This window comes from Dermacentor albipictus, chromosome 1 (assembly GCF_038994185.2).
Source record: "Dermacentor albipictus isolate Rhodes 1998 colony chromosome 1, USDA_Dalb.pri_finalv2, whole genome shotgun sequence".
Lineage (NCBI taxonomy): Eukaryota > Metazoa > Arthropoda > Arachnida > Ixodida > Ixodidae > Dermacentor > Dermacentor albipictus.
The window spans coordinates 450,418,803-450,436,643 of NC_091821.1; the positions used below are offsets into that span (position 1 = coordinate 450,418,803).

Consider the following 17,841-nt stretch of genomic DNA (forward strand, 5'->3'; position numbering starts at 1 on the left):
TTAATGACCATGGTAAAGGCCTGGCTTTTACCCATGCACTTCCGCAAAATGGCGAGATACGTTTTTTAGACCTCAGGTTGAGGATAACTAAGGGACACACCTGTTGGGCGAATTTCCCACGTGCAAAGGAAGAACTTTTGTCCTATGAATCATCCCACTCAAAGGCCGTGAAAAGAGCAATTGCATCGCTCTGCATGGAATCGGCGCTTCAAAAGTCGTGCCCGCACGAAATGCTTTTTAGTTTTGACTATCAGTTTCGCAGGCTATTGGCCGCAGGTTTCCCTTGCTCGGTCCTCGTAGCTGTCGCTGATACCCTCCTCAAGAAATTTGGGCCCCGACGAAGGAAGGCTGCACCTGAACGCGTGAAGACCAAACCTGAGGTGATGCCTTACATTCATAAGGTTTCACACAACCTCAAAAAGGTGGCCAGCAGGCACAACGTGCCGCTTGTTTTTTCTGCGCCAAACAAGTTGGCGAGGCTGTGCCCCCACATCTGCGGTGAAGGTCAGCGCGGTTGCAAAAAGCAGCATGAAGATGTCTTCGTCAGGTGTGCCCTAGGAGTGGTATACCTTATTCCCCTGTCCTGCGGCAAGGGCTATATTGGGCAGACGGGGCGTTGCCTCAATGACCGCTTAAGGGAACACTCTCAAAACATAACAAAACAAGATAAACTTGCGAATTTAGTTTCGCATGTGATGGTTTGCAAGTGCGTGCCACGGTTTAAAGAAGCAAAGGTTCTGGGCAGAAGTGCAAGTGCAAAAGCTAGAGTTTTGCTCGAAGCTTTCCACATACAAAAAAAGGCGGGTTTGTGCATCAGCGATGCTTCAATAAATTTGTACTCGGCTGAGCGCACACTTCTGGGGAAATTTGAAAAACCATAACGGTATGGCTTTTCTGCAATTGGTCATGTGTTGACTTCTTGCTGCTCGGGAGTTTTATCATCTCGCTTCGCGTGCATGACATTGTTTTTGATATGGCGATAAAGAAGGCTGGTGTAGTTCGGTTGTGCGCATGTGTTGTCATTCTTTTAAATATAGAATTTTTTCGAAAAATAAAGCAGTTGTCAGTAGCGTTTCTTCGTCGTTGTGTCGTCTTTTCTTCGTGTGTCCGTTCCTTTTTAGCGCTACCACCAGTTTTAAAGAATACTTTGCTATCACAATCAACGCTTCGCCTTTCGGGTGTAACTGCGACTTATTTCAGCGTAATAACTTCTGGTAAATTTCACATGGAAGCGCAAAGAGTAGTGAAACATATATTTTCCGGTGTATCACTTTTATATTAAATCATTAAAAGCTGCAAAACTGTAAAAGTGATGCCATTTTACTGGTATCCGCGCCTGAGCTTCATATGAACCAAATATTAGTGAGTACGGCCTGATGTCGACGGTTTTCCGTCAGTGTCCATCAAAGGAGGTTATATACATGTAGCTATATATATATATTCTCATTAGACTCATGTCGGGCCGCGTCAAGGTGCAACGCCTGCAACTCCACTGGTGGTACTCATGACACTAGCGTTCTCAGACGTAGTCAGTGGTAGCTGCCAGGGCCCTTTTTCATTCTGCCAAACAGTAGTTGCCTTGAGTGCTGCTTTGAGTCACTTGACAACCGTATATACGTACAAAACAGCTCGAAGAGTTCAGCGCAGCGCCAAACCTCGCGATCGTCGTCACAGGTTAGCCCCTTCGAACGAAACTGCCAACTGTTATTTCGGCAATCACTGCACTGAACTTAAAATAGCACATGAAAGAAAAAAAAATTAAGTCATTGAGACTGTAGGAATCGCAATATTAGTAATGCCATCTTTGTGTTTTCAAAAGGTTCTTCAATATTATTAACTTTCAAAAAGCACCAGTATGAAGTTTCCGACGCTATCTCAGAAAAGACAAACGATACACAGTTCTGCAAACTACATGTAAAGTTGCTCCTAAATCAAACAACTAGGATTTGCCATAAATGGAAAATCATTCATGTGCTAAGCACTAATGCGCAAGTAGCGACTTTAATAAAGAAATCTCCTCCGAAATCGTCATTAAGAAAGCAATCAAAAACATACTTTCTTGGATGTGCTTAGTTATTTCATCTGTATATACATGTATGTAGACAAGTGTATGTAGAAATGTATGTAGATACGCGTGCCTATTCGCTTATGCTCACATATATAGCGTGCATTCTAACAAAAGTATCTTGATTTAGTCTTGCTCTACTTTAACTTAAGTTATATCTGTTTTCAACTAATATATTTTTTTCACGTGATTCATTTTTCTGCCTTTCCAATATTTAGCTGTATTTTATGTTATTTGCTGCTTACAACGTTATTTTGTTCGTGCATTTTTTTTTCTGATGACTTTGTGTGGTGAATGCACAATGCGTTTTTGGAGGCCTAGTAATGCGGGCCCTAACGTCGCCTTTAGTATCCCGCATCACCACTAATAACCACTGGCGCCCGTCGGGGTTATAATTGCGTCGGTGAGGCAGGTTGTCGCGAATGGCGAAATGGTGAGCTTGACTACGCAGCGTGCAAGTGGTTGGGGGCACTGATGAAACAGAAAGCGAGTCTATAAGAAAGGTTATACAATGGTCTTTGTGCTGCTCAAACAAGATGGTGGTTTGGTCGACAAAGAAACGGTAAAGTGGGATAGTAAGCTGCAGTCATTGTCATCAGGGAAGGGGCGCGAGAGGGCGTCGGCGTCAGAATTCAGGCGTCCGCTGGGGTAGAGCACGCGGATATCGTAGTACTGCAGGCAAAGTACCCATCGGGCAAGACGGCCTGAGGGATCTTTCAAGGGCGACAGTCGACATAGTGCATTGTGATTCGCTACTACATCAAACAGACGGCAGTGCAAATAAAACCTGAACTTGTTGAGATGCCAGTTGACGGTCAGGCATTCTTTTTCTGTGAAAGTGCAATTAATCTCAGCTCTCGTAAGCGTACGATTTGCGTAAGCCACGACATATTCAGAAAATCCTTTTTGCGCTAGGCAAGAACAGCGCCGAGACCAACACCGCTGTCATCCGTGTGCATCCGTGACAGCCCTTACCGAGGCGCACCTCGGTAGGGACCGTCGGGTCGTAATGGCGCAAAATTGGCGGAGACGTTAGCACACGACGAAGCTTTGTGAAGGCTTCGTCGCACTCGACGACCATGAAGCGAGTGGCCCGTTGCTTCTACGTAGCTTCGTCCAGGGCGACATGATGGATGTGAAATTGCGAATGAAGCGACGGAAGTACGAAGACAGACCGATGAAACTGCGCAATTCTTTGACGGACGTGGGCTTACAGAAATCGGCAACGTCCCGAAGTTTGGTTGGATCGGATAAAATTTCATCATTGAATAAGACGTAGCTTAGAATTGTCAGCTGCCGAGCAGCAAATCGGCACTTCTTGAAGTTTACTTGCAGCCCTGTGTTTGTTAAACATGTTAAAACAGACCGGAGCCGTTGAAAGCGCGCGGTGAAGTCAGGAGCAAAAACGACAATGTCGTCAAGATTACAGAAGCGCGTGTGACATTTCATGCGCCGCAGAACTGTGTCCTGCATTCACTCAAACGTTGCCGAAGCATTACAAAGTCCAAAAGGCATCACGTTAAATTCGTGTAACCCGTAGGGTGTGACAATAGCAGTCTTCACCCGATCGTGGTCTACCATGGGTACTTGCCTATGCCCTGAGCTCCAATCTGGAGATGAAGATAATTTTGCGCCTTGTAGGCTGGGTCCTCGCGACGACTTCAGCGTAGCTGACTGGTGCAGCCGCCAGGACCTGTTGGAGTGGCGCAACGACGACAGCGTAGCTTAGTGGTGCAGCCGTAAGATGTTGGCTCTGGTCTGGCAAGATCTCGACGAATTCCTGCTCAATCGCGCGACGGAGCGGAGGCATAAAATTCGATGAAGGATGTTGGAGATCCGATGAATGAGTAAAGGATATCAAGGAAAGCTGGCTTGTTACTTCCTCTCGAACGAACGCTTTCACTTCAGCAAGCAGCGCTGACTGGTCAGAGATGATAGCCAAACGAGCAATGAGGTCGTTGCGTGGGCAAGGTCGACGTATGATTGAACGCTACCCGCGTAGCTCCTCGTTGCGTTCACATATAGTGATGATGTCTTCACAGACTAAGACTTCTTGCCAAGTAGCATGTTGAAAACATCGCCCTCTATCCCTTTCAGGACATTTCTGATTTTGTCGGATTTCGACATCCTCGCATTGACTTTTTTAAACAAGTACAGTAGATCTTCAATGTAGCCGGTAAATGATTCACCCGGCTGCTGTGCACGTTCTCGCAAACGTGGTTCCACTCGCAGCTTGCGCACAACAGGGCTACCAAACACAGTCACTAAAGAGGTCTTGAACGAGGACGGCGTCGGAAAGTCTGTCTCATAGTGGTTGTACCAGAGACTGCCGACACCCGCGAGATAGAAGAGCACGTTACTCAGTTTGGCGAGATCGCCTGTTTGTTGTGGCCTCTTTCACTTTCATACATCGTCAGCCAGTCCTCGATGTCGATGTCGTGCGCGCCGCTGAATATGGCAGGGTCTATACAGCAGGAATATAGCAACGTCGCCGATGAATATAGCAGGAATATAGCATGGTATAGCAGGGAATATTGCTGGCTAGCGTCTTCATTCAGGCATGTTTGAGCGTACGGTACGGAATCGAAGTGCTAGGGTTCACGTTGTAGGCCGAAGCAATCTCCCCCACTTACAAAAGCGTTTATTGGACACCGTCGTATGAGACCGACCGTTAGATCAGGGCACGGACTCTCCGCACAAGTGGCGTCTAGAAGACTAGAAGCACACCCGACACGGAACAATGATGGTAACTCGCTGAGCAACACTTTCCCTCATGTTCAGAAGTTTATAATAAATCAAAGCCCATGCTCGAGTTGATCTAAATCGCGCATGTCATAAACGTGCCCAATAATTTGCAATTAGCGTCTTTTGCAGGTTTACTTCAAGAACCATCTTAACGCAACGATGGGCTTCAAGTTAAGGTGTATTTCTGAATACGGAGGTTCGTCTTTCATAGCTACTTTTATTTTATTGCATAAGTATTCTTTGGCGAGTACCTCGGAAAAATCTGTCTGTTGGGCGAAAAGTGTAAAGCCTTGTATCTCCACAAAGATGGCCAATTTGCGATAAGATTTAATAATTTAATAGTCTACATTGAGATGATTGGTAGCATTATAAGTGATAAGCAACATTTGATATGAAAAAAATATAGGAGAGAACACTCATATGATCAGATTTATGCATACCTATAGGAATACATGGGGATCCATAGAACATGTATGGGGCAGCCTATAGTAGGGGTGGGCCAAATAATATTTTTGCTCTGGCCAACTTATACTTGGTGGTGGGCCAAGTTGAAATTTCGGGGTAGGCTAACGCATACATAGACTACTCCAGTGGAGTTCCTGCATACCTTTGTGGATATGAGCTCTATCCAATAACACGTACTTCTTAATTACACATCTGGAGCTTTTACTAGATGGTATGGGCACAACTGCACGAAATGCTCGTTTCTACTGACTAAGAATGAGCGAAGGGTTAGAAACACGTATGGTTTTACAAACTAGCAATCTGTAGTGTATGCGACAGTAGATGAGGAAGTAATGGAGCTACGTTTTTAGTGATGGATACGCGGATGTTCTGAACAAGTTCATTATACTAACCGAACGAGCTATATTTTCTCTAGATACTGAATCAGGAAAGGCTACGTGTACATTCGTCACTATGTTGCCTGATGTTAACAGGATATAACTGAAGCGGCAGCAGAAAACCTCGATAAACTACTCGCCAACGAGCGCTACTTAAGGTGTACCACCACCTTGTAGAAAAAAAATTTAAAGTTTAGTCACAAAGCTGCCGTTACATTTTTATCTTCTAAAGCCCATGTAGTTGTAACCTTTCAGGCGATTAAATTGAGAAAATAAAAACATTTTCACCTTATTTAAACTTTGCCACGATATGAGCAAATCGGATCTTCCCCTCCGGTTAACATCCCTGCCTTTCCCCTTTCGTCTGTCTCGATATGCCTGGATCTCTCTCTCTCATGGAAAATGCATGGGGAAGAAAGACTAGGGTTGCGCGAACTGGAAGTTTGGGGGTGGGCCAATTTGAATTTGGAGGTATGCTATACATCGATAACTCCTGTGCAGTTCCTGCATGCTGTTTGATTTAAGAAAAACGAAGCGATACACAAGGACTAAAGTTTGAGTTATTTAAGCATGTGTTTTTAGCGGTGGGAAAAAATACAGCGTCAAATAAACTGTTAGAATACTCAAGAAAGAAATCAGACTTGCATGCGTGAATACTTTAGCAAAAAAATAAAGAAGACTGTGTCAACTTTAAATATTCCGGGGGAAACGCTGCTCATTGAACCAAAGTTTACGATATACTTACTGAGCTTCTTTTTTTAATAATCTTTGCCCGCAACGAATTGTTTTCTGGGCATATGATGTTCAATTCGTGTAGGGCGTTTTTTGTCCTTTGTTTAATATTTGGGTTCAGTATTTGGATGAAGAATTTAAGCCCTCGATTCTGCGCGATTTTGGCAAAAAGAAGCCGGAGCTGCACGTTGTACCCAGCATGCCTAAGGTTAGCCAAAGCGCATAGTCATTGCCAACACAACAAATTGTACAGTTTATCGTAAGGCTCTAGGCGAAGCCATCATGCCCGAATGGCTCATGTCATTCGTGGCATCTATTTCTGATGAACACTTTCAGGCAGCCGTGCTTCACAGCTACTTGCAACGATTCACAAACCGTACTTAGCGCAAACCTGTACAGAGACGCGAACGCGTGTTCCCACCCTATCCCTGTCGTGACTCCAAAGCATAGATTCTTTTACATGTTTTCCCCCTAAAATTTCGTTCGCACCGCTTTTTCTTCTTCCCATGGTTGAAGTAAGGCTCTCGGATGTAATTTCAGTGCATCTGGAAATAAGTAGGAGCTAAAACAAAAGCGCCAAGTTAAAGAGTTGTCATCCCGCTTGCAATAACGCGTGGCGTCGTCTGCTACGCTGCATAGAGGGGCGAGAGCGCGCGAGGAGAGACGAGCGCGAAGCGGGGCAGGGCGGCGGGGATGGCGCTACTTTAATCATTGACTGGAATCACACATCGCGGGCAGTAGGACACATCGCTTGCGCCTGAAGTGTCGTGGAAGTTCCACCACGGTGCGGCCCCACTTCGCCTTCACATTCGTGAGCTGGTGATGGGGAAGGGATTCGCCGACGGGTCGCGTCACCCAGATGGGATTTACGGGAACGCTTGCAGTGGTGGCTCGTTGGGCTCGCTCCTGTGCGTCCCATTGCTCCAGTCTATGCTTGAAAAGCCGGCTAGTACTGCAGCCCCTCAGAGCAGCCTATTAGCTTAATGTAAAGTGCTATGAAACATTCTTTACGCTGAATTTTCATGGAGGAAGGAAGACCTTTTGACCTTCAAGGAATACGGAGAGGTACAAAGCGAGAGCGAAAACGCGCAGGCACACACAAGAAATAACGCTCAAACGTTCGCGTTATAGACTCATAAGCGTCTTTCGAGTTTTTCGAAAGTTTTTTCATCGTCGCTGTCGCATTTATGAAGGCACAGCACAGCTACGTATGAAGCCTGCCATTTTGAATATGCACGCACTGTCAGCGATCGTTTACTTGGAGGCTTTTTATGATTGCAATATTTCCTTGAAATCGTAATTAGTCCATTGATGTTAAAGCAAATAACATCCTTGACATAACAACACCAAGAACTGAGCCGAAAGCAGAGCTCCAACTAATGTCTATAGGAGACAAGTGAATCCATTGAAGTGCTCTGCCCGATACCTGCGTTAACCTTGTCACCTTGTATATAACCAATGCGACAGCATTCAAGATCGGAGAAAGCCCATCTGTCGTTTGAGGCAGTTGCATGCAGCCTTAGTTTTTAAACTCTATAACCAAGGCGTACAGTTGCGTGCAATATCAGCTGCCACATGATACATCAGGTCGAAGGCACCCTAAGAATACATCGTGAAGCCGACATGCGAATAAGTGGCTTAATAAGCACCAGTATTAGGATTGTTGTTTAGGTCTGCATTTTTTTCGTATGTCCACGTTTGCGTGGTCTAGGTGCACCGTTCAACTGTGGGTGCTATGCTGCAGCTAATAGGGCCCATTATTCTGCACTCATTGTTGCGTTTGCATACAAAAGTCTACACATTGATTTAGCCACGTGTACCATAGTACCACATCGCTGCTTTTCATTACTCACGCAACGAAATAAAGACTTGAGTATACCACCTAACCTACATCTGCTACGTGTGTGAAGGGAATAAACAATATGATCGTCAGTTAATACCGTGCTTTTATTTTAAAACGAAGATTAGTATCTCTATTCCATTGTGGAAATTCACATTGTCTAAATTATTTTTTATATCATGTGACCTTCTAGTGAAAGTAATGGCGTTATAACAGCTGTCACACTGGAGGCTCTCGGCAATTATTTGTAATTCACGCCCACCTTTTACTGTAGAAGAAAAAGAGAGATATTCTTGTCAGGCATAAGAAATTGATGGATACAAGTCATTGAGCTCGCTATAGATAACTGAATTTGATTAATCAACATCTTATTTGAAGCAGATAAAGCGATTAACACGAGTGGCAACGCAGTCACAGAATATTTACGTACGTGTAAATGCTCTGATCAGAGCTAACTTTGAAAAATTCCTTCCCATAATGAGCGACAAATCGCATGATGAGGATACGTGCATATAAACACATAATAAGGAAAACACAGTGAAAACTAGCCTGTTTTCGAGAATGACTCTGCATGCATTCATCTCGAAGAACTATTCATCTAACACAAACAATACACTCATTTGAGGAATGCTACGCACACATATAAGTAATCGATGCCAGAAGGTAAAATATATAGGCACAGAATTAGTGATTCATAACAACTGATCAAACTACAAAAAATTTCTTTTGCGTTTATTCCAGCTTCATTAGTATAACTAATGATTAACGAAATGTGGGAACGTTGATATATTAAGTTGTTCCCGGTAGAGGTTAGAGTTGGAGCCATTACTGCCATTGTATACATCATTTCGTGTCTCCTGCATTCCGCAAGACAGACTCACCAGGTAATCTGATATGGCACCAGGTATTCTGCGCTCGAAATTAATGCATTGTGCAGTAAACGTCTTGACAATGGCTTGCTCTGAATTAGGGGCCCGCCAGCCGCCGTAGCTCAGCGGCTATGGCGTTTCGCAGCCGAGCATTAGGTCACGGGTCCGATTCACAGCCACAGCGGCCGCATTGCGACGGGAAAGAGAGGGGAGGGGGAGGGATACAAAAATGTCGTGCATGTACAGTGCTCACGGAATGAAACGCGACAGCGAGTATTTGGTAGAACCCAGCATATGTGCAGAGAACTCGAGAGTACCATGTCATGTCGCTATGAATCTGGTCACAAAAGGTGACTCTGACTGACTCTGAAGTGTACACACCAAAGTTACGTCGATGTGACACGAACTGCAGCCGGTACAAACGAAAGTCTGGGCATTAGTTAGCCCTAAATTGACGCGTTTCATTCCGTGAGCACTGTACAGCCAATGGGATGCACAATAAAAATATCGCAGCTACTCCAATATATTTGGGAGTCCTGTGCTACACGTTTGCTATCCCCAACTGCGCAGTTTGCGAATGTCAAACTCCATAAACTGGAATTGGGCGGGGAGGGGGAGGGGTGCAATATGTGGTGGAAACACGGAATAGCCGCACCTGTGTGTATTGGATAGAGCCCAGTCATGATCGCTGCTCTTGACGGTGTGCACAAGTGCTGGTGATAGAGTCTTGTGAGCCGGACTCCGTTCCAGGCTAGAGCATCAATATTTGGAGTGCGAATCTGTGGGTTCCCATTGTAGCTGACGTCGGCCCAACCCTGTGGATAAAATTTAGTCAATATCTGTGATCATAACACTGGCTTCAGATTTCTGAGAATACCATTTATTGCTTTATAGAGGGGAAGTATAAACGTTTTTTATACAAATGCTTGTTTTAGGCCTGTCGTTTTATGTTTGGGACCAAACTTAGAACAATGCAGCAACACAAGGATGACATAGACACACAAAGCATTGATGTACGTAGGCAATTCTCTGTTCGAAGCGTCTGTGCCTCTATATAGCTGGCGTCCTGTTGCGTCGGTGTTAAATTTGTGTCACCCACATTGGAGTACAATGCACTCTCACAGTTGGTGGGTGGGCCTCGTCGGCATGTGCGCTTTCTGACGCTTTCCTGAAGTGTGGTGTGCAAAAGAAAGACAAAAACGCCGCCGCGTCACATAATCTTCAAACTGTCCCCGGATGTCCTACCCCCCCCCCTTCCTTCCGCTGTCGCGCCATGGCTCCCATGCGGATGTACCGCTATGTTTTTCATCTATAGCAAAAACTCTAAAAGAAAAAAAAACTTGGGAGGACTCTTAACATGAAGCTATAGGTCAGGTGCTCCTGTCTAAATACATATGAAAGGATAATTAGTTTTTCTCGGCAATCACTGCACCTGATTGGACGAGCTTTGTCGCATTAAAAAAAAACTCAAAATCTAGCGACTGTTGCTTTCGAATCTTCGATTTATGTGATCGATATTTTATAAAAAAATGGCAAAATAAAAAAAAATTCAGAGGACGAAACTATCAAGTTTACAACGCTGTAACTCAGCAATGAAAAATAATATCAAAATTATGTGAATTGCATATAATAGTACATCTAAAGCGGACAAAATTGATATGTCACCCATGAATCTAAAGGAATATTTTAATGTAAACATACAGCTTTTGCAGAACCCTTGTGCACAACGTAACGAATTCCCGTAAGATATAAATTGACATATCACATTTGTCCGCTTTGGATGATCTAATGGATACCGCTTACAGAACGGCGATATCTGTTCTTGATGCAGAGCTATTAACTTGTAAACTTCGTGCTTCTGTTTTTCTTTTTTTGAAACTGCGGAATTTTAGAAAATGTTCTTAACAAAATTCAGGCCCTAAATCGAAATTCCGCATCCAACAGTCACTAGAATTAAATTTCCTCTCGAAAATGCAACAAATTTTATTAAAATCGGTCCAGAGGTAATCTCAGAAAAACGTTTTTACGTTTTACATGTAGTTGAATAGGGACGCTATTACATAAAACTATTCCAAACTTTTTTATTACAATTCTGCAATCAGCCCACCGCGATTGGTGAAAAACTTTTTTGGACCACCGCTCCTTCACCTGTCGGTCATGAGACGTCACCAAAACCGCGATAGCTCCCCACCTGATATGACGTGTACACACTGATCATGCATAATTTGACCGAACAAAACAAATATAGTTATTTCTAATTTGACGCCTTTTAGTCTTTAGCCCTCGGCTATTGGTCAAAAGTTGTAGGGCTGCACCCAGTTTACCTGCCGCTCACGTGAAGTCACAATACCTCAAAAACTTCCCACGTCAATGTGACGCGTACGCGTTAAAGATGCATTAATATGTCGAACAAAACTGAGTTTTCTTCTGAATAGCCGAAGGCTGCCCCGTTCCTAAAGGAATAAAAGATGGCCGGCGATCGCTCCCACCCTGGCTACTCGCCCCTGTCGGAGAGCACCGGTTTATTTACGTGTAATAAAACTTCTTGCGTGGCCATGTAAAGTTTTCGAGAGAGTGAGAGAGAGAGAGAGAGAGACGGGAAGAAGGAAAGGCAGGAAGGTTAACCAGACTGAGTCCAGTTTGCTACCCTACACGTGGGGAGGGGAATGGGGAGTGAAAGAGAGAGAGAGAGAACTTAGGTGTAGGATGTGTATAGTGGGGCACTCAAGTCTGTTGCCTTCAGGTCGTGAAAAAGCGCTCGAACTGCTTTCTGGGCTAATGAACTGTGAGGCCAGGCTCCCAAGATCTTCGCTTCCGTAAATGGCCTGCCATCCAGTCTATTCAAGGCACACTGGAAAGTCTCATGTTGATTATCGAAGCGATAACAGTGGCACAGAAGGTGGCTGATGGTCTCTTCCCACTTACACGTAGCGCACATTGGTGAATGCGCCATTCCAATACGATAGCTGTAGTAGTTGGTTAATTCTTCTCCTAACCACAGCCGACACAGCAGTGTTGCGTCACGTCGTGGAAGCTTCACTGGTAATTTAAGTTTCAGTGATGGGTCGAAGCTGTACAAACGCCGCTTAGAGTTTTGTGGTGTATGCCAGTAACTAAACGTGAGGGCACGTGCGAGACTGTGAAGCTTTCTTGCAGCATCGACTCTCGATAAAGGTATAACGAGTGTCGGTGAGCCAGCCTGATCACGTCGGTCAGCGTCATCGGCGAGGTGATTACCAACGACGCCACAATGTCCCGGCAGCCACTGAAATATGATATCATGTCCTCGTTGAGAAGCGCAATGGCAGGTTTCGTTGATTTGTGACACTAGGTGTTCATAATTGCCACGTCGTAAACTTCGCAAGCACTGGAGGGCTGCTTTCGAGTCACAAAATATTGACCATTTGTTAGACGGTTCTTTTTCAATGTATTCGACAGCAGCGCGAAGAGCGGCCAGTTCGGAACTTGTAGATGTCGTTACGTGTGAAGTCCTAAACTGGATGACTACCGATTGAGATGGTAGAACAACGGCGCCCGTAGAATTTTCCGAGACGGAACTATCCGTGTAAACATGGATTCGGTTAGCGTATGAACAATGCAAAAGTTCCAATGTGATCTGCTTGAGAGCCGCGGTGGTCAGGCTAGCTTTCTTCAGTATTCCTGGAACAGCAAGGTACACAGGAGGCTTTTTCAAGCACCACATAGGGGATGGCGTTCTTGTTGCGGGTGAGTGCCTCAAGGACAAAGAGTGCCGGTTAGCTGCAATTGATATGGAGAACGCTACCTTGGGTCTTTTCTCAGGCAAGCGAGCGTGACGGTGGTCAGGGACTCAGCATATATGGCGAACATGCGCCCGGAGTGCCTCGATAGCTATATAGGTCATTATTGGGTGGTCTCTCGCGGCGGTACTTTGGGCACGTTTACGACCTCGTTCTGCCAGCTCTTCTTTGCTGGGGTTCCGTTTTAGCGTCATTCTTAAGCTTCCATTGCATGCTGCCGCGACTGTCGACGAGCCAGCGCAAGCTAAATAAGAGAACGTGGGCAAATCACAGACGCCGGCACCGCACTCTTCATCCGGTTATCGATATTCTGTGCAGTGGCTCGTCTCCATCGAATCCCTCTCCACTTGAGCATGCTCCTCGCCTCTTGCAGGCCAATTAGATAAGACAAGCCGCTCAGCGCAGGCAATGTTATTTGGTTTTCAAGTAAACAAAAGTGACCTCCTATGAACGAGGCGAGCATTTGATTGTTTTGATCAGACAACCGTGCGGGTGACCGCCCGATGCTCGCGTCGGCGGTTACGCAATTTGACGTCAGCAGATTGGAATAAAAACACATTGGAATAGTTTTACGTTATACGGCCCTAGGATGCGTTAGAGTTAGAGTTAGAGTTACAAGGAACCTTTAGCTCGGGCCCAACTCTGACGCGGCCTATTCAAATACATGTAAAACGCAAGAACGTTTTTTTAGATAACCCCTGGACCGATTTTAATGCAATTTGTTGCATTTGAGAGAGAAAGTTAAATTGTAGCGACTATTGAAAGGGAAATATTGATTTATGGCGTGAATTTTCTTTAACAATTTTTCAAATATTCGACAGTATGAAAATATTAGAAGCAGGAAGTTTACAAATTAATAGCTCTGCATCAAGAACAGATATCGCGGTTCTGTAAACGACATACATTAGATATTTCAAAGCGGACAAATTCTTTATGTCAATTTATAGCTTGCGTGAATTCGTTGCGTTGTTTACAAGGGCTCTGTAACAGCTGTATTTCCAGATTAGCAAATTTTTAAGATTCATGTGTTACATGTCAATTTTGTCCGCTTGAAATGTACTATTAGGCGCAATTCACAGAATTGTGACATCCTTTGTGTTGCTGAGTTACAGAGTTGTAAACTTGGTAGTTTCGTTATTAGAAATTTTTTATTTTTGTAAATTTTTAATAAAGAATTGAGAACCTAATCAAAAATTTAACATCAACAGTCACTAGATATGAAGTTTCTTTTTTTTAATGCAACAAACCTTGTCAAATTTGGTGCAGTGGTTACCAAGAAAAACGAATTCTCACTTTACATGTATTTAGATAGGAACACCCGAGCTAAAGCTTCCTCTTAAGTTACTTTGCAAATTTTTGTCATCAGTTATCATCATCATTGCCAGGGTAATCACATACCATGTGGGCCACGTTGCACAGACTCAGAAGCATGAACCCATAACCCAAGGACGAGATATGCAGCAACACATGCCCAGTGTCATCAAGTGCACAGTGGCCACAGTCGCTAGTACACAGTGTTAACACATATTCATTGGGACGTACACAGTAAATCCTGGCGCACATATCCAGTGACACATGCGAAGTGGCACGTACATTCGCTACCTCTAGGATTTACCGATGAAAGACGTTACAAACACACGTAATCTATACGAAGAAAAGCGGGAGAGGTAGTAACTCGCGAAAGAGGACTCGTTTAAAAGGAAAAAGATATACGGGCGATGCCTTGCCAGAACGGTCAACGTGCTGGCATTACGTAGCATGCAAGGCGACTGCTGACAGCCGCCAGAGATCTCACAAAGCTGACGGGATGCGGAGCATCGTCACTGGCGTTGCACACGTTGCACCTTTATGGCGCACGAGATGAGACCAACAAAAAACTGTCAGCGTTGGTCAGCGCCCTGTGGAAGGATTTAATAGCACTAGCTTGAAGTTTACCGCCCATTGGGCTGAGAGCCCTGCATACACGCAGCTAGTCAACAGGAAAACTAGTGTGTGTGGACACAACAGTCATACCGGCAGCGCAGCGCATGCAGAATGCTGCCAGGGCTCCGCTGCAGGACCCAATGATCGGAACACAATGTTGCTTTGAGAGTCTGCGTTATTGTTGTCGCAATAAAACGGCCCCAAAGAGCGATGCCGGACAGACAACTGATAAGATCACCGGAAGTATTCGCTTTCATGTAGTTAACGGAATCGTAATGACAATGTACGTGATGGGGCACCGACCTTCATATGATATAAACAAACGTGAACCGGTGCAAGGCCGCGCCCAGAAGTCATCTTGCGTAATGGCCGACAACAACGAAATTTTGGCCCGCATAACTGCGTATGATTTAGTGTAGATATAGAGGAGCCTCCGCTCAAAGTTTGACGCGCAGAAAACAAGCGGCAGCACTACAGCTACCTCGCAAAAATATCCGCTTTAAGCACCGAAAGAAAAACTACAGAGATACTGAGAATTGTCATTTTATGCGTATGTTACTTTAGTTTGTTAACGAGCACTTCAGTTTCCGATGCTTCGCTCGAGACGTTACAAGCAGCCGTGAGTGTTACAAGCAATGCTCAAGTTACAGAGATGGCCATATTCCCAGCTCTTTAGTATTTGGAGGAGGAAGAATAAACATTTATTTTCGAAACAGTAGCCCAGGAAAAGCCGTTGTTCTACTCTCGGTGGAAGGTGTCGCCATTCCAGGAACCCTCTGGCCTGACCTGCCTCTTTGGACTCTGGCGACGGAGCATCGTTCTTGTTCCAGGTCCTCGAAGACGAGCTTGGCCTCTCACGTTTCGATGAGGTCTTCGATTTCTTGTCTGGCGTTCCCGTCTTTCGGTGAAGGCGATGCGTCTGTGTCTAGATGTGATGGGCACTCAAGAATCAGGTTCACCAAGGTGTCCGGTATGCCACACATTGGGCATTAGTATCCTTGCAGCGTTGGGTAGAGTCTGTGCATGATTATTCCGTCGGTGTAAGTGTTACTTTGTAGACTTCTGAGTGTGGTGTTTTATTCTTTGTTAAGGTTTGGGTGAGGTGGTGGGAATACCCTGTTTTACAGTCTGTGACGTTGAAGGATCGCTGAGTATGCTATGGGTACGGTCTGCCCCTACAGATGCAGACTAGGCATATCGAGAGTAGGAAGGGTTGTCCCGGCAGGCATGGCATCGGGCTGCGACGTGTGCTGCTTTGTTTTCCTCCACCCCCTCGTGTTCAGGAGCCCATGTCACCCAGGTCTACGGCACGGTTGTCCTTCGGCGTTTCAATATGTTTATTGTTCTGTCGACACGCGACCCTTACTGTAGTTCCTGACAAAGGCTTCAGAATCGGTAAAGGCGACAGCAACGTCCATGCACATCGTGGTTTATAGGGTGATCGCCGTCTTTCCTGCAATCTTAAGGTTTTGTGCGCGTACTGTGGTAGATGCTAGCTTTCTGCCCTGGGTTTCTATGGCGCTCAGGGCGTAAGCTTTTCTTTGCGGGTATTTGACTGCGGCGGTGTCTCTGGCGTCCGGATCTTGCCTGTCTCTTCACCGTAGGGTATCCACTCGGGCTTTTTATTCTTCACATATGGTACGTGGGGTGCTTGTTGCGTGGAATTGGTGTCAGGCAAAGGGATTCGAAGTAATTTGGAAGAATCTTTTCTTTTCGGTCCGTGGTCACTATAACGGTCTCACCGTAGCTCAGCCGTTGTAGCGCTGATCTTCCGGTTGGCATGAGCTTCTAACTGACGGACTTTGTGAGCTCCAGCTACTTGTTTCCAAGTGTTGTATATGCCCAGCTTGAGAAGTCTCGCAATAGCAGCACGGCATGCTAGCCCTAGGACGATTTTTATGGCTTTATGTATTTAAACGTTAAGTTTCTCTACTTCTGCATTCTTCAGCTTGAGGTAGGGTGTATCGTATGTTATTCGACTGGTGACAAGTGCTTGTATCACACGTAGCATCTCTGGTTCTTTAAGTCCGCTTCTATGGCTTGTAGCTCTCTTGAGGAAATGCGTGAGCTCCGATAGCATTCGTTGCAGTTGCGGGAAGGTGGCTGCCCCGGAGCTGCCTTTGTGGATGCCGTAGAGCTCGTAGGGTTTCTACGTTTGGGATGGGCGTTCCATTGAGGGTGACGTTTGGGTTAAGTTTATTGTAGGCGGCTGTTCTTAACTCAAGTTCTTAACTTGAGGACCAGGTGTTCCGACGTCTCAGGTGCACAGCAGAGGCCGTATTGTTGCAAGTAGCTCCCGATGGCATCTTGTGCTTTCAGTAGGTGCGGTTTTTGCATTCCGGTGTTTATGGCTCTTATCCATATCGTCATACCATCTGCATAAAAAACGTGTCGTAGATCTGGTATGGCATCGAGGGGGCTGGGTAATTTTGATCATGGCGAACCTGAATAGCAGCGGTAATATTGTTACGTAGGAAAACGCAGACGAAAAGCTATGTACAAATATATTTACAAGGAAAATACGCTGCGCTTGGCCAAGAGGCAACAGCCCGCGCTAGCTTCTAATTGTCGTCGTCGTCTTCACACTGCTGGCCTTTCGTGATCGCACATATTGTGCCGTAGCACTACCCCCGGCTGCAAAAGCACCGTTCCGGAGCGACTAAAGATCGGGCTCGGAAGCAGTGTAGTAGGCCTTGAGCCTACTGACGTGTACGACATCACTAGATGCCACAGGAGAGGACGAGGTTGAGCCCACAGGAGCAATTTCGTAAGTCACAGGCGTCACCTGGCGCAGCACGCGGTAGGGCCCTGTGTATCGCGAAAGAAGCTTCTCTGAAAGTCCGACGTGACGATAGGGCGACCACAGGAGCACGAGCGCACCAGGTGAAAACTGTACGTCACGATGGCGGGCGTTGTACTGACACTGCTGAGTGGTCTGTGAGGCCGTAAGTCGAGCACGGGCAAGCTGGCGTGCATGGTCGGCGAGGGCGATGGCGTCGCGCGCATACTCGCTTGTTGAGACTGCAGCAGGAGGAAGTGCCGTGTC

At 45.6% G+C, this 17,841-nt stretch overlaps 1 protein-coding gene across 5 annotated transcripts in view; it reads right to left on the bottom strand.

The window, feature by feature from the left end:
- LOC135911072 (arylsulfatase B-like) overlaps positions 1-17,841 on the bottom strand; it is an 80,889-nt gene that overhangs the window by 37,748 nt on the left and 25,300 nt on the right. For all 5 annotated transcript variants that reach the window (XM_065443168.2, XM_065443170.2, XM_065443169.2 and 2 more), the window contains one exon: positions 9,749-9,908. In XM_065443168.2, coding sequence (XP_065299240.2) covers positions 9,749-9,908 — 160 coding nt within the window. The remainder of the gene's footprint in view (positions 1-9,748; positions 9,909-17,841) is intronic.